Genomic DNA, 27,592 nt, shown 5'->3' with positions numbered 1-27,592 from the left:
AGGGACTGCGAGCCCTTTAAAAGTCTTTGACATTCACTTAGGCCATGGCTTGCAAAAGGCATTAAATTTAAAAGGGACTATGTTCCTTTCAAAGTTTTAATGCATTCCCTGCCTCCTCCATTGAAAACAAGGGAAGATGGGGGCACCTCCTTTGGGGGCTCATAGAATTGAATCCCTGGTTTGATTTTGATTTTAGGGGGGGGGGTGAGAAGAAGCGCCAGCAGCTAGAATGGTCTTCATAGGCTACGGTGGAGCTTCCAGTCTGGCAGCCATCGCCACCTCCTGCAGCAGTGAGTTCCACCATTTAACTAAGCAGCGTGTGAAAACAAACGTCCTTGTAAGGTTGCTTCGTCTTCCCCGTCCAGGGCTCCTCCATACTGGACCGATGCAGAGACCTGAATTTTGAGAATCAAAACCGGACCGCCTTTTCCCATCAGGTACATAGAAAATGAAAGCACTGTTTATTTATATCCCTGAGAACTGGAACGGTTGCATCGGCTTTTACATTATATACAAAGAAGCACACAAGAGAACTGTACTATTCGGGGTGGCCTTTTGGAGGGGGGGGTGAAGAGCTGCCCAGGATGTTCCCTAAGTCACAGGTCACCGTGGCTCTGGAAGGGAAACGATCCAAGCTCAGGAACGGGGTCACCGTCTCAGCCCCCCTGCCAAAAGGCAGATCCAGAAGGGCAGCAGAAGGAGAAAGGGGGGTGGGAAGAGGCGGGGGCCACCCGATGTTCGTCCCGTCGGCTGAAGCTGTGCCAGGCATTCCGGGTCTTCGTGGTAGGGCTCGATGCAGCCTGCGTAGGCCATGACGTGGGCGATGTAGTTCTGCTCTTGGATGCCGTGGAAGAGGTGAGCCATGGGGCCCTTTGCCAGGATAGCAACGTCTTCGCCGCCGTGGGTCTCGGAATCCAGTGGCACGGCTGCTTGTTGCCGGTAGTCCTTGTCATCTGGGTGGGGAGGAGTGACAAGTTTAAAAAGACCTGCTGGGTCAGGCCAGGGAGGGTCCCTCCAGTCCAGCCTCCCGTCTCACCCAGGGGCCAGCCGGTTCCTCTGCAGGGCCAGCCACAGGGCAGGGAGGCCGAGGCCTTCCTAAGAACATCAGAGGAGCCCTACTGGGTCAGGCCAGGGAGGGTCCCTCCAGTCCAGCCTCCCGTCTCACCCATAGGCCAGCCAGTTCCTCTGCAGGGCCAGCCACAGGGCAGAGAGGCCGAGGCCTTCCCCTGAGAAGACCCTCAGAAGAGCCCTGCTGGGTCAGACCAGGGAGGGTCCATCTGCACGCGAAATCTCATGCCCTGAATAAGTCTTGGTTGGTCTTCGAGGTGCCCCCGGACTCTCACTTTGTTCTGCTGCTTCAGACCGACACGGCTACACACCCAAATCCATCAGACGCTTGTTATCCATTAAACCAGCAAAGCGGGGGGAGGGAGGGGAGGGGAGGGAAAAGGGGAGGGCATGCTCACCAAAGTCCACCGAGCGGAGATCTTGTCGTTTGCCATTCTTGAGGGTGTAGCCTGGCCCATTCCCATACAGGATGCTGGTGAACGGCCTCTTGTCATTGGCATTCTGGGGGGCCAGACCTGCCGAGAGACGCAGAGGTGGTCTTTATTATTACGGTACTAGACCAGTAGCCAAATTACAAGGTACATAAAAACATCTGGCATCAACAAGATAAAAGAATCATTGAATCATATGCAGTCAGTTTGGCGTCATTGGATCCTAGAGTGGGAAGGGACCATGAAGGTCATCCAGTCCCACCCCCTGCTCAGTGCAGGATCAGCCTCAAGCATCCAGGAGAAGGATCTGTCCAGCCGCTGCTTGAAGACCCCCAGTGAGGGGGAGCTCCCCAACTCATTAGGCAGCCCCTTCCACTGTTGAACTAGACTCCTAGAAGCCTAGAGTGGGAAGGGGCCATGCAGGCCATCTAGTCCCACCCCCTGCTCAGGGCAGGATCAGCCTCAAGCATCCAGAAGAAGGGTCTGTCCAGACACTGCTTGATGACGGCCTTTGAGGGGCAGCTCCCGCCATGCCTTGAAATACTTTCTTCTCCTTCACATTCAGCCTGATGAAGAGTCCTGTAGAACTTGCAAGCTTGCACACTGTCGTGCCCTATTTCAGACAGTCCGAATAAAAGGCTTGAGGCAGCTTTTTCACTTTGGGAGTTTTTCTCTGCGCACCAGGGCAACTCCCATTGATCTCCCCACATTTTATATGGTATTCACATTGCCCTGTCTCTCCCGGCACTCTGTGCTCTGTGCTCGTAAACGGTGGGACCCGGGAAAGGAAATGGCTGATTAGGTCGTCAAGTGTCCAATTTCAGCTGTAATCTTTCCTTGGCTGGGGACCAAAGAAGGTCCCCGTAAGAACTTTCCCTGCACTCTACGCTTGACACCAAGTCACACGTGTGGCCACAGCACAACCCACAGACGCCTTCCGGGGATGCAACACAAGCAAACCATCCTAAAATGTCCTTTCTGGTTACTCCGAGCGGGATGCCAGTCCCCATCCCCTGGAATTGCAGCTCATCTCTAGGCAACAGAGTTCAGTGCCCCCAGAGGAAGGGGCTGCTTTGGATGAGGGGGGCTGCCTAGCACAATACTCCACTGAGGTCCCACCCGCCCCATATCCTGCCCACTCACAGCTCCACCCCCAAAGTCTCCAGGTCTTTCCCAGCCTAGAGGTGGTGACCATATACTGCAGGAGGCATCGTGTAAGGCTGAGAGCTCTGAGAGAACTGTGCCTGGCCCAAGGTCCCCCAGCGGGCTGCATGTGAAGGAGAAATGTGGGAATGGTTCTCCAGGTGAGAGGCTGCCTCTCTTAACCACCACGCCACCCTGGCTCTGGGCTTGTAGGGGCTTACTCTCGCCTTCCTTTCCTCTCCCCAAAACCGGGACATGGTGAGGTAGGTGGGGCTGAGAGAGCTCTGGGAGAACTGGCCCAAGGTCAGCCAGCTGGCTTCATGCAGAGGAGTGGGGAAACGCAGGCTGTTCTCCAGACTAGCGGCCCATGCGCCTGACTACGACACCTCGCTGGCTGGCGGCAGAGCGGGCCTCCTTCTCCACCCGCTCCCCTCTGTGCTCACCGAAGATGCTGTTGCCACGGGGTATGCTGCCCCCAAAGGTGAAGACGTGCGAATGGTCGGCCGTCACCACGGTGAGCGTCTCCGAGGCGTCCGTCAGCTCCCCGGCCCTCTCCACGGCCCGGTCCATCATCACGGCCTCCGTCAGGGCCTGCTTGGCCTTGCCTTGGTGGTGCCCGTGGTCGATCCGGCCTCGTGAGGGACAGAGAGACACAGTGAGCCCTTTGCTTGCTCTCCAGGCCTCCGTCCTCCCTGCACCTGCCTTGGCACAGGAGCCTCACACAGGTGAGCGTTTGAGCCAGGAGTGCTCCAGGAAGCTTTCTGCTACTCTCTGGCTCAGGGATCTTTAAAAATGGGCTGCGCAGCTCCCCCAGAGAGGGCCTGGCTTCTGCCTCTACTGACTTAGCTGCCACCAGCGCAAGATGGCATCGAGGTCTGGGATGTGGGGTGGAGAACGAGGGCGGGAAAAAGGACAGCGAGAGTAAGAGGGCTGCGATAACAGCCTCCCTTCGGTTTCCAGATGGATTTGGGAAGGGCATTGCCGAGTGCCGCTGACGCTATGCCTATGCACAGGATTGCATGTTCATACCTACGAAAACCTCCCTGCACTTAGAAAGCTAGCATGCCAAGGTAAAGGGTCGTGCCTTTCTGTGCTAGTACATGAATTCGTGCTTCTATATACAAAAAGCCTCTGCACTTAGAAAGCTAGCATGCCAAGGTAAAGGGTCTTGCCTTTCTGTGCTAGTACATGAATTCGTGCTTCTATATACAAAAAGCCCCTGCACTTAGAAAGCTAGCATGCCAAGGTAAAGGGTCGTGCCTTTCTGTGCTAGTACATGAATTCGTGCTTCTACATACAAAAAGCCCCTGCACCTAGAAAGCTAGCATGCCAAGGAAAACAGGACTTGCTAGTTTTCTATATGCAGGGATTTTTTGAAACGGCAGATCTGGTTGAAAGAGCCCTCTCCTGAAATGGCCCACCCTCCTCCTAGACCGGAGAGGCTCTTGAATGACCCGCAATTCCCCACAGCATGACCGGGACTCTGCCTCTCTCACTGAGGATGGGCCCCGCGATGTTTCAGAGAAGGAGGGAAGCGGAAAGGTGAGGATACTCATCTTCCACAAAGAGGAAGAAGCCACGGGGATTCTTGCTCAAGATGCGAATGGCCACCTCCGTCATCTCCACGATGGAGGGTTCGGTGGCGTTGTCCCGGTCCAACTCAAACATCATGTCCTTGGGCTCAAAGAGGCCTAAGAGATTTTGGAAGAAGGGGGGGGGGGAGAGAGAGAGTCCCAAGGATGGGAGGTTGGCAGGTCAGGATACTTGTCTCCCACATCGTTGGTATTTAGACCGGGGTCCCCAACGTGGTGCCCATGGGGCCATGGCATCGGACAACCCCTTTTCCTGGCCCCCACCAAGTGTAGTCAGAAAGTGGGCCAGGTGAGGCTTTAGCCCAGCAAAACTCTGGACTGGCCACTGGAGGTTTAGGAAACACCTGGAAATCCCGCTTGGGAAATACCTGGAAATTTGGAAAGGGGGGGGGAGCCCCAGGAGGGCGGGGCTTGAGGAGGGGAGATCTCCCCAGGGTATAACGACATAGTGTCCGCCCTCTTTTTCCAGGGGGCCCGAATTCTGCTGTCTGTTGATCAGTTGTAATTCTGGGAGACGAAGACTGCCAGTTCTGCGTTGGAAAATTCCTGGGTAGAGCCAGGATTTGGCAGGATTTAGGACAGGGAGAGCCCTCAGTGGAGTCCCCCCTCCAAAGCATCCCTTTTCTCCAGGGCACTGATCTCTCCAGCTTGGAGGTGAGCTATATTTCCAGGGGATCCCCAGTCCCCACCTGGATGCTGGCATCCCTATGAGGGACCTCCAGGATCCCTCTGGAGTTTGCGGAGAAAACGGCCTGCCAGGAATTGTGGCCAGCAAAGAAGAAGAAGGAACTACTGAGCAGGCTGTGTAGAGCAGCAGAGTAGAAACAGCTTTAATCCCTACCTGTGTGAAGTCGGAACGTGGACCGGTTAATGCCCCCTTTTCATAGACTTCCCCAGTGACGTCCGTGAGGCCAAACGCACTTAGAAAACGTCGTAGAATGACACTCTTCGGGTCTCAAGGAAAGCTGTCGAGAAATGCCAACAAAACCTGAAATCCATCAAGAGCCGAGCCAACGTCGTACGGGGGAATCGAGCAATGGGTGGCAAACCCAACAAACCTTGAAAGATTACCCTCAAACAAAGTCGGCTCAACTCTTAACCGATTTCAAATTTTGTTGACATTCCTTGACTCAACTTTCATCAAGTGCCATTCTGCGGAGTTTTCTAAGTGCATCTCAGCACCGTTCATGGCACTGAGGAAGTCTATGAAAACGGGGCATTATCCGGTCCACGTTTTGACATAATACAGATTGGGATTAAAGTCATTCCTACTCTTCCACACCACGTAGCCTGCTTGTCAGCACCCTCCGGAGGCTGGCGACCCAACCTCGGTCCCCTCCGAGAAGGCCAGTGTCAATTCTTAAGCCAGGCCTCTGATGGGGACCCAGCTCAGCCGTCCTCCCTGGCAGGGAGCAACGAGGCCAACGAGACACCTTCTTCCCTTCTCCAGATGCACGAGAATGAAAACCAAGTGACCCATCCTTACCCAGGAGATAGTCGGTGGCGTTTTTGTCCACGGCGTCCAGGCCGGTCTTATTCCAGACATACTGGGCACCCTGGAAACAAGCAGAGGGTGGTATGGCAGGGATCCGTAGCACACGCATCGCACAGGAAAGACAAGCAGGGTATGCAGGAAACAGCAAGAGTCCAGGAGAATCTGAATGACTAGCAAAATCTGCAGCAGGAGAGGGGATTTTGAGAGTCACTGCTCACTTCTTCAGAGACCCAGTTTTCCATTCTCTGCAGCTAAATCTGGAGCCTCTCATGGAGGTGGATCAAGGCGGGCAGCCATGTAAGTCCGTCTGCAGCGGGAGGAAAGAGCCAGAGTCCAGGGGCACCTTCAAGATTATCACAATTTGTGGCGGCAGGGGAGCTTTCGGGAGTCTCTCGTGTCTGAAGATGTCTGGAGAAGTGAGCTGAGCCTCACGAGAGCTCCTCTCCTGCTGCAAATTGTGATATTTTTGAAGGTGCTCATGGAATCTGGCACTTTTCCATTGCTAAGGACAGGCTGACCTGGCAAGCCATCGGGATCTAGCTCCGTGGAAGGCACCACATTTAGCCACACAGAACAGAAGTCTCTGAAGAGGGGAGATGTTACTCATAGAATAGAATCATAGAATCGTAGAGTTGGAAGGGACCTCCGGGGTCATCTAGTCCAACCCCCTGCACTATGCAGGACACTCACATCCCAATCGCTCATCCACTGTCACCTGCCAACCCCTTGAGCCTTCACAGTATCAGCCTCTCTGTAAGATGGCTCTCCAGCCTCTGTTTAAAAATCTCCAGAGATGGAGAACCCACCACCTCCCGAGAAACCCTGTTCCACTGAGGAACCACTCTCACTGTCAGGAGCTTCTTCCGGAGGTTTAGACGGAATTTCTTTTGCATTAATTTCATCCCATTACTCCCTAGAGCTCCCCCCCTGCCACCAAGTGTGTTCATCTTGAAGTTGCCGCTCGGAGACTCCTTCGGGTAGTGAAAAGCAGGGTATAAAACCATGCCTTCTTCTTCACTATACAAATTACGACTCGCAGATGAGCAGCGTGCCTTCCTGAGAGTAAGTCCTATTGGAGATAACGAGGCTTCTTTCTGTGTAGACGTGCTCAGGATTGCCCTGTCAGAGGAGGAATTGGGCCAGATTCTCAAACTGGATGCGAGAGTGTGTCATTTTGTTCCACCCAGATATAATGCATTCCCCTAGAACAGGGGTAGTCAAACTGCGGCCCTCCAGAGGTCCATGGACTACAATTCCCAGGAGCCCCTGCCAGCAAATGCTGGCAGGGGCTCCTGGGAATTGTAGTCCATGGACCTCTGGAGGGCCGCAGTTTGACTACCCCGCCCTAGAATCATAGAAAGGTGCCTCCAGGGTCATCTAGTCCAACCCCCTGGAGAATGCAGGAAATTCACAACTTGTGGCCCTCCGTTCCCCCTCCCCCAAGCCCGCCCTTTTCAAATACCTCTTTGGCACTCATCCACATTTCAATGAGGTTCAGACCATCTTTGCGGGTCCCATTCTGCTTCGAGTCATCCGGATACTCAGGGTCGGGGGTCTGCTGAGGCATCATGTACCGCCGGCCCCCTCCCAGAATCACCTGTCAACAGGTACACACAACTGTAGCTGTGGGGTTTTCTAATGGGCTAGTCACACAAGGTCACAAAAAGAGCCCTCTTGGATCAGGCCAGGGGTCCATCTAGTCCAGCCCCCTGCTTTCCCACTTCAATGGAGCCTCCACGTTCAGAGGCAGTGTAGCTCAGGTAAGTAGACACAAGGTGGGTTCTAGATCAAATCCAGCCTTAACTTTCCCCCAGGAGCTAACGCGACTAAACAGGCAAAGTCCCTGGAAAAGAAAATCTGCTAGGAAAAAGTGGAAGGCAACAAGAAAAGGGGGAGGCCTGACAGGATATGGATTAATTCAATCAAGGAAGCTGCGACTCTCTGAGCCAGGCTGTTAACATTGGAACCAGCGTGGTGTTGCGGTTAACAGTGGGGGCTTCTAATCTGGTGAGCCGGGTTCGAATCCCTGCTCCTCCACAAGCAGCCAGCTGGCTGACCCAGTTCTCTGAGAGGTGTTCTTGCAGAGTAGTTCCGTCAGGGCTCTCTCAGCCCCACCTCCCTCGTGTGGTTTCTGTTGTTGAAAAGGTATTTGTAAGCTGCTTTGGCCCTCCTCCGGGGAGTGAAAAGTGGGGTATAAAACCCCAATCTTCTTCTTCTTTAGTCAAGGTAGCCATGGCCCTCGGTCTGCAAAGGCTGAGCATGGCTGTTAACGGTGGGACATTTGGGAGATCACAAACTGATAGGCAAAGAGAATATTATTAGGAAAAGGCAATAATGCCAGAAGTCAGCAAGAAAAGGGGAAGACCTGAAAGGAGACGGATGGACTACAGTCAGGGGTGGCCAGACTGAGCTCTCCAGATGTCCATGGACTACAATTCCCATGAGCCCCTGCTCATGGGAGATGGATGGACTACAGTCCTAACAGCTGTGCCCCATCCTGTCCGCACAACTAGCACTCACGTTGATGTCTGTATTGTGGACCAGCTGGTAAGCGATGTCTTTGCAGCCCTCCTGGGTGGCATTTTGCGGCATGTCGCTGTCGGCGTACCACTTCCGGTTGACCGCGTGAGCATAGGCGGCTGCCGGAGAGGCGTGCTGGATGCAGGTGGTGGTCACAATCCCGACAGACTTCCCTGGAAGGAGGGAGGGAGAACAAATGTGGGTCAAGTTGTCGGCAGCGTTTAAATACGCCAAGGAGGAGCAAAGCACTGGCTGCTTTACCGGGAAGAGAAACAACCTTGTAAAGAGAGGGGGGAGAGATAGTTCTAACAGTGTAACTGACTAAAAAATCTTCTCCATCCCAAAATGGAAGCAATGGTAGACTGCAGGCAAAAATAAATAAATCAAAATCTACAGACTGGGTGGGGAAGCAGTTTTCACAATGCCCCCTTTCTGCACTCCCAATAGACCCCACCTTCCCCCGGTCTCTCCTGCTTCACCCTTGATCGGAACTGATCCAATCAAGGGGGAGCCTGTCCTGCTGCCCCTCCCAGCCCAGCCTCCTGCTCCCCCCTGGCCAGATTCTACCTCCTAACTTTGCCCGGTGCAGGATGGAGTACACCTCATTGCCGAAAGTGGTGTTGCACTGGTCGTGGACAGCAGCGGCGCTGAGGCCCAAGGTCTTGGCGTTGGCTTTCACCCCACACAGATAGGCGGTGCCCGTTCCGGCACTGTCTGCCACCTGCCGGTCAACGTTGTAAGTCTGCCAAAGGAAGCAAAGAGGCCGTGTGGTTCAGGGCACCGAGGCTCAAACTGCTGGGATGTGCCAAAATTCACAGCGTGCACAACTGAGCAGAATATAACGGTTCTCCTGCAGGGGGCAGCGAAGAAGATGCATATTTAGCATAGATAGGAGAGGAACTTCCTGGTGCTTTTCAAAATATCTCCTCCAGTGTCCTCATTGGCTCACTGAGCACACTTTCTCACTGCTTGCCTCTCAAGCATTGCTTTCATTAGCACAAACTGTGGACAGGGCCCGTGAATGAAGGGGCGTGTGTGTGGGGGGGTGAACACATCATGTGTGTTTGTGTGTGGGGGGGGGGTGCCAGCTTCCAGGTGAGTTCCAGAGATCACTGGTGGTCTTTAAGCGGCAGCTGAACAGATATTTATCAAGGATTTTTTAGACTGATCCTGCCTTGAGCAGGAGGTGGGACTGGATGTCCTGTGTGGTCCCCATCCCACTCTAGGGTTCTGTGATTCTATGATATAAGGACACAGACTCTCATTCTAGCTATATCTGAAGAAGTGAGCGGTAACTCCCGAAAGCTCCTCTCCGCTGCACACATAAAAACTGTGTTAGTCTTTAAGGTGTGGCTGGACAGATACTTATTCTGGTTGCTTGAGGCTGATCCTGCCTTGAGCAAGGGGGTTGGACTGGATGGCCTCCATGGCCCCTTCCAACTCTACAGTTCTATGATTCTATCCCCAGTAAGCACAATGGCTCTCCAGATGAAAGAGAGCAGTTTCTTGGGAGGCAAAAAGCAGCTTTGGGAGTAGACTCTGCACAGGACCCTCCCCTCCCCATAATCCATTCTCCCTAGACTTTACTTCACCCCCTCCCCCCAAAAAAAACCCTCCAGGTTTTCCTTTGCAAACTGGAGTCTCCTTAAGAACACACGGCCCTGATCTAGCTCAGGGCGAACGCAGCAGCGGACAGAGATGCTCCTTTCCCTGGCCGGGACTCTCACCTTGGACAGGGCAATGTAGGGGAACTGCTCCATCACCAGCTTGGCCTCCTCGCCGGATCCTCCTGCCATCTGGCCCTTGTAGATGCGGGCTGCGGAGATGGTCGGGACGCCCATGCCTGAAACGGACCCCCACCTGGTTAGAGCCGCCCGAAGGGGACGAGAAACTCTCAGTCCTCTCCTGCAAAGGATCCTGGGCAGCATGACCCTGCCAAGCCCCAGAAGCACTCTGAGTCTGCCCCTCTTTTACCGCTAGTGAGGGTGATTGGGCTGAGAGAGCCCCAAGAGAACAGCTTTGTGAGAACAGCCCTAAGAGAACTGCGACCGTCTCAAGGTCAGCCCAGCTGGCTGCACGTGGAGGAGCGGGGAATCAAGCCTGGCTCTTCAGATTAGAGGCCTCTGCTCTTTAATCACTACACCATTGGAGCTCTCCCCACCACAGATAGCCAGTGAGGGAGACGGGGCTGAGAGAGCCCCAAGAGAATGGCTTTGTGAGAACAGCCCTAAGAGAACTGCGACCGTCTCAAGGTCAGCCCAGCTGGCTGCACGTGGAGGAGCGGGGAATCAAGCCTGGCTCTTCAGATTAGAGGCCTCTGCTCTTTAATCACTACACCATTGGAGCTCTCCCCACCACAGATAGCCAGTGAGGGAGACGGGGCTGAGAGAGCCCCAAGAGAATGGCTTTGTGAGAACAGCCCTAAGAGAACTCAAGGTCAACCTAGCTGGCGGCACATGGAGGAGGAGTGGAGAATCAAACCCGGCTGTTCAACCACCACTGCCACTCTTAAACTGCTATACCACACTGGCTCCCCCACTACAGACACCCTGTGAGGTAGGTGGGGCTGAAAGAGCTCAGATAGAACTGCTTTGCAATAACAGCTCTAAGAGAACTGAGAGTGGCCCAAGGTCACCCAGCTGGCTGCATGCAGAGGAGAAGTGGGGAATCCAACCCGGTTGTCCACACTAGAGTCTGCCGCTCTTTAACCACTCCACCCTGCTGACTCTCTGCTAATCATTAGGCCACAAATCACAGGCCATCTCTCCAAATGCTGCCCTCTGCAGGCCACACCCCAGTGGAAGAGGGATGGAGACAAACTGGAGCATGCCCAGAGGAGGGCAACCAAGATGGGGAGGGGTTTGGAGACCAAGACGTAGGAGGAAAGGTTGGGGGAGCTTGGTCTGTTTAGCCTGGAGAGGAGGCGACTGAAAGGGGATTTGATAGCCATCTTCAAGGATTTAAAAGGCTGCCATATAGAGGATGGAGCAGAGTTGTTCTCTCTTGCTCCAGAGGGACGGACCAGGACGAATGGAATGAAATTAATCCAAAGGAAATTTCGTCTAAACATCCAGGAAGTTCCTGACAGTCAAAGAGGTTTCTCAGTGGAACAGGCTTCCTTGGAAGGTGGTGGGTTCTTCATCTTTGGAGATTTTTAAACAGAGGCTGGAGAGCCATCTGACGGGGAGGCTGATTCTGTCAAGGCTCAAGGGGGTGGCAGGTGACAGTGGAGGAGCGAGAGGGCTGTGCGTGTCCTGCATAATGCAGGGGGTTGGACTAGATGACCCAGGAGGTCCCTTCCAACTCTATGATTCTATGAAATCTCTAGGCATCTCCCAGCCTGCCCTTGTTAACCTTGCATGCTGTAGGACGTTGACCCAGGGGTCTCTTTCAAAAGGGGACGGCCACCCATGCCAAACAGCCCCACCCCCGCACAGTCGCTTTGCAAGGCGTCGGCCCCAGAGCCATCCGGCGCCCAGCGCATGCTCAGGCGCACCTGACCGGAGGGGTGACCTCTTTTGCCTTGCTGGCATCGCATTCAAATGAGCCCCAAATGACGGAGTCAGCTCAAACAAATGTGCCTCCCAGTCCAACTAACTGAAGCGCCTGGCTTTGGGCGGGCAGCCTCATTCGGTTCAGTTGCCCGTCTGTGGCCCGCCTCCCTCGCGTTATCTCCGATCTCAGACACCGTATCTCGCCTCGATGTTTCCAGTGCGGTTATCCGTCATCTGTCGAGACACATTGTTCTTTGGGATTGCTTTGGAAGAGGCTCCGCTCTCGCATGTCGCTGGCGTCAGCCACGCCCGCCTAAAAGAAAAACCCACCGTCCTAGAAGACAATCTGCATAATAGCTTTGATGGGGACCGAATGAACGTTCGGCTGCATATTGTACTCCCAAAACTGTTCCGAGAGGGGAAGGGAACATCGGGTTTGTTTTCCCATTACGCAGGGGTCGCCGTCGGCAAAAGCCGGCAAGTAGCCAGCCGGCGTGGTGCCGTGGTTCAAGAGGCGGGCTGAGAACTGGGAGGCCTGAGTTTGAATCCCCGTTCCTGCCATTGTGACCTTGGGCCAGGCTAAGACAGAAAAGAAGAGCTGGTATTTCGTGCCCCGCTTTTTACTCCCCAAAGTAGTCTCAGAGTGACTGACCATTGCCTCCCCTTCCTCTCCCCAGAAACAGACACCCTGTGAGGTAGGTGGGGATGAGAGAGCTCTGAGAGAACTGGGACTGGTCCAAGGTCACCCAGCTGGCTGCATTGGAGGAGGAGTGGGGAAGCGAACGTGGCCCTGCAGATTAGAGGGCCCGGCTCTTAACCGCAACACCAAGCTGGCTCTCAAACTGGAGAACGGTGTAAACCACTTTGGGCCCCCACTGGGCTGAAAGGTGGGAGCGAAATAAAGTAAAGAAAACGAATTATTTAATTCAATAGATCAATCAAAACAGTCTTGGAAGAAGAAGCGTTGGTTTTTATACCCTGCTTTTTACTGCCTGAAGGAGGCTCAAAGCGGCTTACAGTCGTCTTCCCTTTCCTCTCCCCACAACAGACACCCTGTGAGGGATGGGGGGGGGGCTGAGAGAGCTCTGACAGAACAGCTCTGTGAGAACAGCTGCATGTGAGGAGCAATCAAACCCAGCTTGCTCAAGCTGCCGCTCTTAACCACAACACCACGTTGGGTGGCAGAGGGGAGAGATAATAATGCCCCTTGGACAGAATCAAGCATTGCCAATGCTGGACTGAAAAATTTCTGGAAATTTTGTGGGTGGGAAAGGAAAAGGCGGGGTTTGGAGAGGAACCTCAGAAGGGTATGATGTCATTGATCCCGCCCTCTGAAGCAGTCATTTCCTGTAGGGCAGGGGTAGTCAACCTGCGGTCCTCCAGATGTTCATGGACTACAATTCCCATGAGCCCCTGCCAGCGTTTGCTGGCAGGCGCTCATGGGAATTGTAGTCCATGAACATCTGGAGGACCGCAGGTTGACTACCCCTGCCGTAGGGGATCTGATATCAGATCCCCCCAGCCCCCCCCCTGGAAGTTGTTCCCCAAGAGACTTTAAGCTCTCCTGAATCTATTGGTTGTGTACAATTATCATAAAACTGAGGAAGTTCAACAACGAAACTAGTTCTGACCCAGGAAATAGTCCTGGTGGTGTGGTGGCGATTACTCTTCAAGATCTTGAAGACAAGAGACTTTTCTTCTCGCTAGGCTTCATGCTGAGCTCCAGTCGAAATATAAGACTACAGTACAACACCTGAACTGAATTCTTTGGGAACTCCCAGGGTCCATTGAGCTCTGTGGTTTGCTTTTTGTTTGCACATATCGTCCTGTGTGTTTTCCTACTTTGCTCTCACTAACAGAATATGCATTTTGCACCGCATTGGGGAAGGGCAGTTCGGCTTCAGACCCTTTCAGAAACTGAAAAGGTCCAAATCCCCCCCCCACCCCCCCAGACAACCCTACTCAGCAAGCGTCTCTCACCTCTGAAAGGTTGATAAAATTGGCAGGTCTTGATGAGACTGTTATCTTGTGATCTTTTCTACATGGTCAAAGTAAGATTTTTCTCCATAGCTGGCAAACCTCCCCAGATCCCCCGCTCATGGCCCTATCCCCTACCTCCCCCCCCCCCTTCAATTTTATTTACCGGGAAGGACCATGGTATGATTCTTGGCAACTTATGGAGGTGCAATTGAGGCACTGTACAAAGCCGAGGGCAGCACATTGCCAAAATTTTCTTATTTAAATTCATTTACATCTTTCCTTTCTCCCCAACAGGGGCCCAAAGCAACGCACATGGTTCTCCTCACCTCTGTGCAAGCCTCATAAGAACCCTGCGAGGTGGGTCAGGCCAAGAGTGTGTGACTGACCAAAAGTCACAATGCAGAAAAATCTTACTTTGACTGGAGCGTGCCCAGAGGAGCGCAACCAAGAAGGTGAGGGGTTTGGAGACCAAGACGTATGAAGAAAGGTTGGGGGAGCTTGGTCTGTTTAGCCTGGAGAGGCGACGACTGAGAGGGGATCTGAGAACCATCTTCAAATATTTAAAAGGGAACCATATAGAGGATGGAGCAGAGTTGTTCTCTGCTGTCCTGGAGGGACAGACCAGATCCAATGGGATGAAATTAATTCAAAAGAAATTCTGTCTCAACATCCGGAAGAAGTTCCTGACAGTGAGAGCGGTTCCTCAGTGGAAGAGGCTTCCTCGGGAGGTGGCGGGTTCTCCACCTTTGGAAATGTTTAAACAGAGGCTGGAGAGCCATCTGACGGAGAGGCTGATTCTGTGAAGGCTCAAGGGGGAGGCAGGTTACAGTGGATGAGCGAGAGGGTTGTGAGTGTCCTGCCTAGTGCAGGGGGTTGGACTAGATGACCCAGGAGGTCCCTTCCAACTCTAGGATTCTGTGATTCTTGGGTGGGTGGGTTGGGAGGGTTCAAGCCCTGGGTCTCCTGGACATGCTTAACCACTACGCTGCACTATTGAGACCACTGGTCAAAGGCATTGTTTGGCGAAGAAAACTGTGACCTGCAATCTCCCCCTTCCCCCCACATCCCCTTCTTGGGAAGGCATCAGCAGGGGCTCCAGAAGAACCCCTTTTCAACCCCAAATCCCTTCCCACCTCTTGATCTCCCAGCCACCATCCGGTCTCTGTTCTCAGTTAAACATTAGCCGGGACTTGACGGGTCAGGAGGTCAGCCTGAGCCCCTTGAGCCGCTCCAGGTGGATTACTTTGAGACCAAAGGGGGGGGGTTTGACAAATCCAACTGAAACTGAGGAGATTATCTTGGCTGAGACTCCCTATCAGCCTGTTTGCTTTCCCTTCTCAGCCCTTGAGGCCATAAAACCCCCAAGGCACTTCTAGGCTAGAGCCAGCTTGGTGGAGTGGTTAGGAGTGCAGACTGCTAATCTGGTGAGCCAAGTTTGATTCCCCGCTCCTCCTCCACGTGCAACCAGTTGGGTGATCTTGGGCTTGCCAAGTCACCGAGAAAGCTGTTCTGGACGAGCAGGAATATCAGGGCTCTCTCAGCCTCACCCACCTCACAGGGTGTCTGTTGTGGGGAGAGGAAGGGAAGGTGATTGGAAGCCGCTATGAGACTCCTTCGGGTAGAGAAAAGCGGCATATAAGAACCAACTCTTCTTCTTCTTCAGTAATATCAGGGCTCTCTCAGCCTCCCCTCCCTCACAGGGTGTCTGTTGTGGGGAGAGGAAAGGGAAGGAGAATGTAAGCCGCTTTGAGACTCCTTCGGGTAGGGAAAAGCGGCATCTAAGAACCAACTCTTCTCCTTCCTCTTCTTCTTGTGGAGGATGCCAACTCGCAGCCTGGCCCCCTCCCACTGAGGCGGGCACCGACTGACTCACCGTCTCCCAGGAAAAGAATAACGTTCTTTGCTCTACGGGCCACCGGAGTCAGCTTGAGTGCCGATTCGAGGGTCTTCCGGGCTATTCCGTTCCAGTAATCTGGATCTTTTTCCTCCTCTGGATGTGTTAGGAAGAGAAGGACGTTACCACTTGACATCATTTTGTGGCTATCTCCTCACGGCTAGGCCGCAGGCTTCTTGGAGATGTGGAGCTGGGCCGTGTTGGGAAAAGAGGCTAGATCAGGAAAAAGGGTTGCCAACCTCCAGGTGGGGCCTGGAGCTCTCCTGAATTTACGTCTTATCTACAGATTAAGATCAGTTACACTGGAGGAAATGGCTGCTAAGGGGGGGTGGACTTTCCAGCATCCCAGATGAGAGCCCTCCCCTCCCCGAACCCTAGCCTCACTAGGCCGTACCCCCAAATCTCCAAATTGCCCCAACCCCAGAGCCAGCTGTGGAACTTTGAACGAGGCTGGCGTAAGAAGCATTTCTGCCCAGGCACTCAAACTGTGAGATCTCATTTCTTAGAGACCGTCAAGAAGGACCTGAGACTGTGCGGTCACAAAGAGCGTGGCCGGACAGGACGGATCAGAAGACCCCCTAGAAGGGAGGATTTCAAGAAATGCAGCATCCGAAGAGGTTCTTCTCTTGGTGCCAACATCTCTTTGGATCTGGCCAGTCTAATGCCGCCTCCTATAACTGACTGGTGAAGACCTGTCAGCTGTACTACAAGCAAATGAAATGATTTTCAAGATGGCAATGGCAAATTCCACTACAAACAATTCCTCAGACTTCCAAAACATACAAACAAACTCCTTGTTATCTTTTCGTTTTCGGTGTCTTCGTCAGTGATAAGATACTCTAAATATAAAATATATATTAGGTAAACAAATGTCTCCATGCTAAGTGTAAGCAAATAGTAATAGTAGATTAAAATAAAAATACCTTTAATCTTTAATCATAGGTCTTCTTTAAATGAATTCCTATTATATATCCGAAGGGTGTGACCCTTAAAAATGAACCTAGGAGTTCGTTTTGAAAGTTTGAGGAATTGTTTATAGTGGAATAAACTGTTATTTGCCATCGCTAGCTTGAAAATCATTTCATTTGCCTCCCTTAACTGATACAACTCGAACTGACTCTTGAGAAGGGGACCTCCTTTTCTTCCTGCCTGTCGAGTGGTCGTCAGAAATACCGGCCTGTGGGCCCACTGCCTTGTGCTAAACCTCCATGGACAGACCCAGGATTCCAGAAGCTGGGAACAGATGTCCGGAAAAGCTACATCCCCATTCGAATGGGCCTGTCCACTTCTCAGGGGGTCTGAAATGGCTCTGGCAGCATGCCGGACCTTTGCAGAGCTCGGATGCTGAGATCTATAGCAGGGGTGGACAAACCGTGGCTCTCCAGAGGTCCATGGACTACAATTACCATGAGCCCCTGCAGGATCTGTGTGTAAACTGGCGTTTCCTTTTGCCTACCATGAACCTACTGCCCGTCATCTTCATCGGATGCCCTCCAGTTCTAGTCTTTTGGGAGAGGGAGGGAAAGTTCTCTTTGTCAGCTCTCTGCACACTGTGCATAATTTTATAAACCTCTAGGGCTGCCAGCTCTGGCTTGGATAATGCCTGGAGATTTAGGGGGGGGGGTCTTGGAGAGGGCAGGTTCGGCAAGGGGAGGGACCTCATTCGGGTACAGTGCCGTTGAGTCCCCCCTCCAAAGCAGCCATTTTCTTCAAGCAGGAGATCTTCAGGCCCCACCTGGAGGCTGGCAACCCAATCAACCTCTATCCCGTTCCCTCCACCCTTGGCCCAGGTTCCCCCACTGAGCGTTGGTCACACTGGCAAAGATTTGAAAATTGTCCTCCCAGAACCTTCACTCCAGCCCCGGCGCTGCTTTGATTCTGGCTGGTTTTGTTGGGTTTCTGAGCCTGTGCCTGTTCCTTTTCGCTCTTGCCTTACGGCAGGGGTAGTCAACCTGTGGTCCTCCAGATGTCCGTGGACTACAATTCCCACGAGCCCCTGCCAGCAAATGCTGGCAGGGGCTCGTGGGAATTGTAGTCCACGGACATCTGGAGGACCACAGGTTGACTACTCCTACCTTACAGGATGAACAAGGAACTCCCCAAGAGCGCTTTGTTGTAGCGCAGAGATCTGAACCTTCCTGAAGTTCTCACGCTTTCATCCGTCACTCATTAACAAACGCTTCCCCACCTTCCGGCCACAGATCCTGGTGCTATCAGCCCTGCTACCGATAACTGTTTGGAAAAATTAACATCTTAATGTGTTTCCCCCGTCCCCCCTTCCCCCCACCCCCCAGATGATCTTGGAAGGCTCAGAGCACCATCAGCAGATTTCACAAGGTCTAGCGCAGAGCTCTCCTTGTTCTACAGATGTCTGGAAACAGCTGAGACTCAGCCCTTGGAAGACAGTGGTCCTGTGGCTGGGGAGGAGAGGGCCCTATGGGGAAATGTGCTTACCCAGCCTGGGTGGGCTGCAGCTGACACCTGCACATGTACATGCAGGTAGGAACCTGGGCATGACCCTTGTGCCTCCCTTACCACAGAGGTGCAGATCTGGAGTGTAGTGCAGCTGGGGTTTTCCCACCTCCGCCAAGCCAAACCACTAACACCCTATGTGGCCCCGGGACACCGAGCCACAGTGATCCATGCAACTGTATGAACTGGCCCAGGCCTGCATGATGGAGCTCTTCCACCATGCTTGGGGGGGGGGGGGCAATGACTCAATAACATCGAAGCCCACCCCCCCCCCACACACACACACACACAAACGCCTCCAGAGAGAGAGAGATCTAGCTCGAGATTTACGGACAGGGAATAATCGGGAAGCTCCTAGGGCTTAAACTCGGATGAACTGCTGACTGATGTTTTTATTATGATTTTTTTAATGTTGTAAATGTTCTTATTGTTATGTTGGTTTTAATTATTGTGAACTTGAATTGTATGTAAACCGCCCTGAGCCATTAGGGGAGGGCGGTAGAGAAATATAATAAATCTTCATCATCATCTTTGACATCCCGCCTGGCCCCGTGGAGCTCCAAGAAAGCTCTCTCTGCAAAAGAGCACCGGGCAGCACCAGAAAGGCAGGACGCCCAAGGGGCAGGACGCTGGAACTCAGTCTTGGATGAAAAAACACCCAGATGCAGGTCCCGGGCCAGAGAAGCACCCAACTGCTACAAGACCCAGGAGAGGGTGGGACGGGGGTGGGGTGGGGGGTTAGACCAGTGGGGACACGGGAAGGTCACTCCCACCTCCTCACCTGGGCCCTGAGCATTTCCAGCAGAGAGCAGCTCTCTCCCATCCTCAGATTACGCACCTAAACATTTGTATGGCACTGGGATGAAGGAAGGAAGGAAGGAAGGAAGGAAGGAAGGAAGGAAGGAAGGAAGGAAGGAAGGAAGGAAGGAAGGAAGGAAGGAAGGAAGGAAGAAAGAAAGAAAGGAAGAGGGAGGGAGGGAGGGAGGGAGGGAGGGAGGGACGGGGACAGAGAAAGAAAGAAAGAAAGAAAGAAAGAAAGAAAGAAAGAAAGAAAGAAAGAAAGAAAGAAAGAAAGAAAGAAAGAAAGAGAAAGAAAGAAAGAAAGAAAGAAAGAAAGAAAGAAAGAGGGAGGGAGGGAGGGAGGGAGGGACGGGGACAAAGAAAGAAAGAAAGAAAGAAAGAAAGAAAGAAAGAAAGAAAGAAAGAAAGAAAGAAAGAAAGAAAGAAAGAAAGAGGGAGGGAGGGAGGGAGGGAGGGACGGGGACAAAGAAAGAAAGAAAGAAAGAAAGAAAGAAAGAAAGAAAGAAAGAAAGAAAGAAAGAAAGAAAGAAAGAAAGAAAGAAAGAAAGAAAGTTCTCAAATCCTATATGGTTATGTCCAAAGGGAGTCTGGCTTTCCCCATCAATGCCTCACCTAAGATTGCCGCTGAAAGATGGATGCAGAGGCACAGGAGTCCGCGGATCCCCAGGCCGACCGGCTGGCCCATCTTGCTGCCTGGCCTGGGAGCCTCTGAGCTGAGACGGAGCTTCTCTGTGTGGACAAGGCAAGAGGTGGAAGGGAGGACAGTCAGTTTCTTTGCTCTTCTCTTCACCTTTGGACCTTCTGGCCCCAGGGAAGATGCATCTAGGAGGCGGGGTGTGTGCAGATAGGGAGGGGGGGGGGATGCACACCAAGGCCTCACCTGGCTTGGGGAGGTTTGTGGGAAGTTCCACAGAGCCGTTTTGGCCAGGACTTTTCGGGAAGTGGTTTCGAGGATGTCCGAAAGAATGGCCAGGCCTTTATAAACGTTGCGTTGCCCAACCGTGCCTTGCAGTGAAAACTCAGGCTTTACCAAGGGGGCATCTGGGATTGCTCCACTCTCCAAGATACAAGGATGGACGGGCCACATTCTAGCTGTGACTCCCAAAAGCTCCTCCCCCCACCCAGCCACAATTCTTGTCATTTGGTGCTCCTGGGCTGTAGCTCTTTTCTGCTGCTAAAAACAGGCCACCATGGCTCCCATCAGGTTATATCTCTCTGGAAGGCTTTAAGTCTTTAAGAGAGCCAGCTGGGTGTGGTGGTTAGGAGCAGTGACTTCTAATCTGGAGAGCTGGGTTTGATTCCCAGCTCCTCCTCCACATGCAGCCAACTGGGTGACCTTGGGCTCGCCACAGCACTGATAAAGCTGTTCTGACCGAGCAGGAATATCAGGGCTCTCTCGGTCTCACCCACCTCACAGGGTGTCTGTTGTGGGGAGAGGAAAGGGGAGGTGATTGTAAGCCGCTTTGAGACTCCTTCGGGTAGAGAAAAGCGGCATATAAGAACCAGCTCTTCTTCTTCTTCAGTAATCTCAGGGCTCTCTCAGCCTCAACTCCCTCCCAGGGTGTCTGTTGTGAAGAAGAGTTGGTTCTTATATGCCGCTTTTCTCTACCCGAAGGAGTCTCAAAGCGGCTTACAGTCGCCTTCCCTTCCTCTCCCCACAACATTCACCCTCTGAGGTGGATGAGGCTGAGAGAGCCCTGAGATTCCTGATCCGTGAGAACAGATCACCCAGTTGGTTACATATGGGGGAGGAGTGGAGAATCAAACCCAGCTCGTCAAATGAGAAGTCTGCACTCCTAACTACTACACCAAGCTGGCTCTCAAAAGAATCATGAGCAAATATATAATCCGTTGCTGACAGCGGTTAGCTGAGACCTTCCTGCCCCCTCCCTCTCCCCTCAAGCATGGGGGCTTCTCAGGGCTTCATCTTGTCCGAGAGAGAGGATTTGCCTGTCTCCTCTGCTTGCAGACCAGAACAAAAAATATCCGCACCCCATTCCAGACTGCATTGCTTCAGAACTGGGTCTCGAACCCAAAAACACCCCAGGAAATCCAATTTTTGGGTATGATCTTTCTTGGAGAGGGAAATGGATACAGGAAGAGAAGAATGGAAAGAAACTCTGGGCATGGAACAGCCAGCTCTGAATCCCAAAGCCCTGTAGAAACCAAGAAAGCTGTCAGGGGGTGAGCTGCTGAGAGTCAAAGTCTCGAAAACTCTCAAACCCTTGTTGGTGGCTACTGGGTTCAAATTCCGCTGTTCCACTGCAGACCAACATGGTTGCCTGCTGAAAATGTCTCCATGCACGGAGCATGCAAGGATACGTGCTGCTGCTGCTCATAACTTTTGGTGGTCTATGAGTTATGGCCGTAACCCAGCCTTTCTCAACTTTTTTTACTGTTGAGAAACCCCTGAAACATTCTTCTGGCTCCGAGAAACCGCAGAGGTGACACAATGCTGCAAAAGATGGTTTGGAAACAGGCCGGGCCTCTCTCCTTCCTGACCCATCCTTGGCCAATTGGTGTGGGGAGAGTCAACATGAGCATATACGGTCGTATCACCGGATAAATGTTTAACAAATTTTAAAAAGATATTAAAAATCGGTGGACTCCCACCCATCCGGGAAACCCTTCCAGGGCGGTCAAGAAACCCGCAGGTTGCAGGGAACTCTGGGGGAGACACCTGCCGTAACCAAATGGCAGACTCCGTGGCTGAGGACCTCCTGCACTGGGATTCCCACACGACCCTGAGGGAAGTTTCCCTTTCCTCGTGGGACTCCCGAGATCGGTAGAGAAATATAAGCTTGCGGATTTTTCCTTAAAAAGATCCCCCCCCCAAAAAAACTGAACAAAGAAAGCACCCTTGCCCATGAGGCCCAGGCAGATGTGTTGCCCTTGGAGTTTTTGAGAGCTGCAGAGAAGTCGCTAAAGAAAAGGAGGACAAATAGAGGGAAGTGATGCTGAATGCTCCAGCAAAATCCTGTCCCGCCTGTCCCCAAATCCCCACAGTCCTGGAGGGAGAGGATATCCCCTGCAGCCTTCGTAGCCACCCTCCTTCCCTTTCCATGTTCATCGTTGGCAGCAGTCCAGTTCTAGCATGGCATGGAGCACTGCCCATGTAGGGAATGGGCAAAGACAGAGGGTTCCCCCATCCACTCACCAAGAAAATGGGGAGAGACTGAAGGCCCCCCCCTTAAGATATCCTCAAAGATCCGCAGTGACCAGATAGCTTCTGCCTTACCCTCTTGGGTGGCTGGGCTGGCTATTTGTCTGCATTTTCAACCCCAGTGAGCATTCCCTCCTGCAATCTACAGTCGGTGGCAAGCCTCAGCAAGAGCCCACTCCACCACTTCCCCTCCGTGCGCCTTCGCTCCCGTGCATGGGAGAACCAGTGTGGTGTAGCGGTTAGGAGCAGCGGCTTCTAACCATAGAATCATAGAATCATGGAATCATAGAGTGGGAAGGGGCCATACAGGCCATCTAGTCCAACCGCCTGCTCAACGCAGGATTAGCCCTAAGCATCCTAAAGCATCCAAGAAAAGTGTGTCTCCAACCTTTGCTTGAAGACTTCCAGTGAGGGGGAGCTCACCACCTCCTTAGGCAGCCTATTCCACTGCTGAACTACTCTGACTGTGAAAATTTTTTCCTGATATCTAGCCTATATCGTTGTACTTGAAGTTTAAACCCATTTCTGCGTGTCCTCTCCTCTGCAGCCAACGGAAACAGCATCCTGCCCTCCTCCAAGTGACAACCTTTCAAATACTTAAAGAGGGCTAATGTCCCCTCTCAGTCTCCTTTTCTCCAGGCTGAACATTTCCAAGTCCCTCAACCTATCTTCATAGGGCTTGGTCCCTTGGCCCCAGATCATCTTCATCGCTCTCCTCTGTACCCTTTCAATTTTATCTACGTCCTTCTTGAAGTGAGGCCTCCAGAACTGCACACAGTACTCCAGGTGTGGTCTGACCAATGCCGTATAAAATGGGACTATGACATCGTGTGATTTTGATGTGATGCCCCTGTTGATACAGCCCAAAATGGCATTCGCCTTTTTTACCGCTGCATCGCACTGCCTGCTCATGTTTAGTTTACAATCCACAAGTACCCCAAGGTCTCGTTCACACACAGTGCTACCTAGAAGCGTATCCCCCATCCAGTAGGCATGCTTTTCATTTTTCTGACCCAGATGCAGAACTTTACACTTATCTTTATTAAATTGCATCTTGTTCTCATTTGCCCATTTTTCCATTGTGTTCAGATCTCGTTGAACTCTGTCTCTATCTTCCGGAGTATTTGCCAGTCCTCCCAATTTGGTGTCATCTGCAAACTTGATGAGTAGTCCTTCCACCCCCTCATCTAGATTATTAATAAATATGTTAAAAAGTACCGGGCCAAGCACCGAGCCCTGAGGTACCCCGCTACTCACCTCCCTCCAGTCTGATGAAAGACCATTGACAACAACTCTTTGTGCGGTTCTCTAACCAATTCCCTATCCACCTAACGATCTGAAAATCCAGATTGCAGTCCTTCAATTTATCCATCAGAACATCATGGGGAACCTTATCAAAAGCTTTACTAAAATCCAAGTAAACAACATCAACCGAATTTCCACGATCCAGCAAACCTGTCACTTGGTCAAAAAAGGAAACCAGGTTGGTCTGGCAGGACCTGTTGGAGACAAATCCATGCTGACTTCCTTGGATCACCAAATTGTCCTCCAGATGTTTGCAGATCGCTCCGTTTAATATCTGCTCCATTATCTTACCCACAACAGAGGTCAGACTCACTGGTCTGTAGTTTCCTGGGTCAGCCTTCCTCCCTTTTTTGAAGATCAGAATAACGTTTGCTCTCTTCCAGTCCTCCGGGACATCTCCAGTCCTTAAAGATGTCCCGAAGATGATGGACAAGGGTTCTGCAAGTTCTCTGGAAAGTTCTTTGAGTACTCTCGGGTGCATTTCATCCAGACCAGGGGATTTGAACTCATCCAGTGCAGCTAAATGCCTCTCGACAACCTCTCTATCCATGTCAACCTGCCACCCAGACACTATCCCTTGGCTACTGCCATCTCTAGATGTGCCTAAACCCTTTGACCTGTGGGAAAAAACAGATGTAAAATAGGCACTACGCCTTTCTGCTTTCTCTGCATCTTCCGTTTGTCCATCCGCACCCAACAGTGGGCCTATTGCTTCCTTTACTTTACGTTTGCTCCTCACATAACTGAAAAATCTTTTCTTGTTACAGTGGGCTTCCCTGGCCAATCTTAGCTCACTCTCAGCTTTGGCCTTTCTGATGATTGATCTACAGTGCCTAGTAACCTGTAGTCTGGCAAACCAGGTTCAGTTCCCTGCACCTCCACAAGCAGCCAACTGGGTGATCTTGGACCAGTCACAGTCCTGATAGTCCTGCTCTCACTGAGTAGTCCTGTCAGGGCTCTCTCAGCCCCACCAACCTCCTAGGGCAGGGGTAGTCAAACTGCGGCCTTCCAGATGTCCATGGACTACAATTCCCAGGAGCCCCTGCCAGCATTTGCTGGCAGGGGCTCCTGGGAATTGTAGTCCATGGACATCTGGAGGGCCGCAGTTTGACTACCCCTGTCATAGGGTATCTGTTATTGGGAGATAGATTCAAGTGGGTCGCCGTGTTGGTCTGAAGTAGCACAACAAAATCAGGGTCCAGCAGCACCTTTAAGACCAACAAAGATTTATTCAGGGTGTGAGCTTTCTAGTGGAAGCACTCTTCCTCAGATTAAAGCTCGTGCTTTAAATAAATCTTTGTTGGTCTTAAAGGTGCTCCTGGACTCCAATTTTGTTGTGGGGAGAGGAAGGGATGCCGATTATAAGCCTCTTTTGAGACTCCTTTGGGCAGTAAAAACGGGATATAAAAACCTATTCTTCTGTGTCAGCCTTTGCACCCGGTACCACCTCCTGGTGCCCCCCGGCCTCGCTTTCTGAAATGGGGCAGGCTTAACGGAGTGGGCCTGGCTGAGTTTCCAGCAAGCCCCGAAAAATCCTGAAATAGAGCACTTCTTGGCAAAATGCTGTCCCAAGTCGGCAAAGGAGAGAGAGAGAGAAAGAAAAAGACAGAGGGAGAGATCTAGCATCGCTAGCCTCCAGGTGAGACCGGGGGATCCCGTGAAGATTACAGCTCATCTGCAGACTATGAAGATTAATTTCCCTGGAGAAAGTGGCTGTTTCGGAAGGTGGGTTTTCCAGCAGGTCCAGAAAGCACTTTGCTCAGTTCCAGTTTGAACACCCCCCTCCGGTCATTTGTGCTTTCAAACCAGCTTTGAAAGCCCCTACCCTCTGTCCTCCCCCCCACCCCACCCCGCTGCCCAAATTCCCAGCTTTGTTCGGCTCTTCTCCATCCCTTGCCTGGAAGTTCCCCAGAGCCCCACGCCAGACTCACCAGCCCCTGAGTGACAGCTTGCAGACCTTGTTTGACACCTGCCTTCTGAACTCCCCAGAGCTGTCACGTTTGGGGAAGAAATGGGGGGGGGGGAGAGAGAGAGAGAAAGAGGAAGAGAACTCAGAACTTCCTTCTGCTCTTGCAAGGGAAGGGGTTCCAGGAAAAGGAAGAAGTGAAACCAGCAGACACACAGCTGTGCCCGGGGGGCAGAAAATAGCACACAGAGACCCCCGTGCTCTACGCTTGGCCACTTTTTTATTACATTGGGGAAGAGAATGCAGTGGGGATGGGCGGTCTCAGCAGACCCCTGCCAGGAGCCCGCGGTCGGTGATGGAGACCCAAATTGGGGAGTGCCTGAGGCAGCTGCTTAGACCGGGGTGCTCCTAGTCACATCCTCAGTGGCATGGGGGGTGGGGTTGAAAAGAGGGTGTAAAAAATCCCCAAAAGTAGCCCCCCAAAGTTATGAGTTCCTGCGATTTTCGCTGCTTGGGTTAAAAAAATCCATCCATAAAATGAAAGCCCGTTGATCCGGTTCCACGGAAGGCCCCGCAGGCTGGCGTTTCCGAGAGTCTTTGCGGGAGGTGGATCGAGGGGGAGGGTTTTGGGGGGGGGGGCTTTGGTGGCACTGGCTGGGGGGGCAGTGGGGACCCTCAGGAGGCACCGTCCTCCGCCTTGCGTGGCCTCTTCAGCACGGCGCTGTACTTCAAGGGGGCGCTGTCCGACTTCAGCACGATCTCCACCAAGGTGAAAATGGCGATGTCCTTGAGGAGGGAAGGGAAAAGAGAAGAGATGGTGGTGGAAGGGGCCATTCAAGAAATCTAGTCCAACCCCCTCCTCCATGCAGGACCAGCTTAAGAGAATTTAGAACCATAGAGTTGGAAGGGGCCATCAAGGCCGTCTAGTCCAACCCCCTCCTCCATGCAGGACCAGCTTAGAGAATTTGGAACCATAGAGTTGGAAGGAGCCATTCAAGCCATCTAGTCCAACCCCCTCCTCCATGCAGGACCAGCTTAGAGAATTTGGAACCATAGAGTTGGAAGGAGCCATTCAAGCCATCTAGTCCAACCCCCTCCTCCATGCAGGACCAGCTTAAGAGAATTTAGAACCATAGAGTTGGAAGGAGCCATCAAGGCCATCTAGTCCAACCCCCTCCTCCATGCAGGACCAGCTTAAGAGAATTTAGAACCATAGAGTTGGAAGGAGCCATCAAGGCCATCTAGTCCAACCCCCTCCTCCATGCAGGACCAGCTTAGAGAATTTGGAACCATAGAGTTGGAAGGAGCCATTCAAGCCATCTAGTCCAACCCCCTCCTCCATGCAGGACCAGCTTAGGAGAATTTAGAACCATAGAGTTGGAAGGAGCCATCAAGGCCATCTAGTCCAACCCCCTCCTCCATGCAGGACCAGCTTAAGAGAATTTAGAACCATAGAGTTGGAAGGAGCCATTCAAGCCATCTAGTCCAACCCCCTCCTCCATGCAGGACCAGCTTAAGAGAATTTAGAACCATAGAGTTGGAAGGAGCCATCCAGGCCATCTAGTCCAACCCCCTCCTCCATGCAGGTCCAGCTTAAGAGAATTTAGAACCATAGAGTTGGAAGGAGCCATCAAGGCCATCTAGTCCAACCCCCTCCTCCATGCAGGACCAGCTTAAGAGAATTTAGAACCATAGAGTTGGAAGGAGCCATCAAGGCCGTCTAGTCCAACCCCCTCCTCCATGCAGGACCAGCTTAAGAGAATTTAGAACCATAGAGTTGGAAGGAGCCATCAAGGCCATCTAGTCCAACCTCCTCCTCCATGCAGGACCAGCTTAAGAGAATTTAGAACCATAGAGTTGGAAGGAGCCATCAAGGCCATCTAGTCCAACCCCCTCCTCCATGCAGGACCAGCTTAAGAGAATTTAGAACCATAGAGTTGGAAGGAGCCATCAAGGCCGTCTAGTCCAACCCCCTCCTCCATGCAGGACCAGCTTAAGAGAATTTAGAACCATAGAGTTGGAAGGAGCCATCAAGGCCATCTAGTCCAACCCCCTCCTCCATGCAGGACCAGCTTAAGAGAATTTAGAACGATAGAGTTGGAAGGAGCCATCAAGGCCGTCTAGTCCAACCCCCTCCTCCATGCAGGACCAGCTTAAGAGAATTTAGAACGATAGAGTTGGAAGGGGCCATCCAGGCCAACCACCAGCTCCATGCAGGACCAGCTTCAAGCACCCAGGAAAAGCATCCATCAGTTGGGATGCCAGCTTCCAGGTGGGGCCTGGGGATTTCCTGGAATGACACCTGTCTCTTGACTACGGACAGGTGCT

The 27,592-nt window shown here is 52.4% G+C and overlaps 1 protein-coding gene across 5 annotated transcripts in view; it reads right to left on the bottom strand.

The window, feature by feature from the left end:
* Nucleotides 1-438: 438 nt before the first annotated feature.
* LOC143842841 (DIS3-like exonuclease 2) overlaps nucleotides 439-27,592 on the bottom strand; it is a 228,492-nt gene continuing 201,338 nt past the window's right edge. For 2 of the 5 annotated variants that reach the window (XR_013233376.1, XR_013233375.1), the window contains 3 exons: nucleotides 19,503-19,619; nucleotides 15,597-15,713; nucleotides 9,980-10,092 (listed from right to left, as the gene is read on the bottom strand). Coding sequence is in view for 3 of the 5 variants with exons in the window: in XM_077348101.1 (XP_077204216.1) it covers nucleotides 649-953; nucleotides 1,467-1,583; nucleotides 3,086-3,277; nucleotides 4,199-4,333; nucleotides 5,721-5,790; nucleotides 7,192-7,326; nucleotides 8,250-8,422; nucleotides 8,817-8,991; nucleotides 9,977-10,092; nucleotides 15,597-15,713; nucleotides 19,503-19,575 (1,608 nt within the window). In the remaining 2 variants the exon portion in view is untranslated. Of the gene's footprint in view, nucleotides 954-1,466; nucleotides 1,584-3,085; nucleotides 3,278-4,198; nucleotides 4,334-5,720; nucleotides 5,791-7,191; nucleotides 7,327-8,249; nucleotides 8,423-8,816; nucleotides 8,992-9,976; nucleotides 10,093-15,596; nucleotides 15,714-19,502; nucleotides 19,620-25,289; nucleotides 25,363-25,522; nucleotides 26,051-27,592 lie in introns of those variants that run through there. The other 3 variants (XM_077348101.1, XM_077348102.1, XM_077348100.1) reach the window with 3 other exon arrangements.

The sequence above is a fragment of the Paroedura picta genome, chromosome 8 (assembly GCF_049243985.1).
Source record: "Paroedura picta isolate Pp20150507F chromosome 8, Ppicta_v3.0, whole genome shotgun sequence".
NCBI classification, from domain to species: Eukaryota; Metazoa; Chordata; class Lepidosauria; order Squamata; family Gekkonidae; genus Paroedura; species Paroedura picta.
The sequence above is the reverse complement of the archived record's forward strand: the minus strand, read 5'-3'. Positions and strand labels throughout refer to the sequence as shown.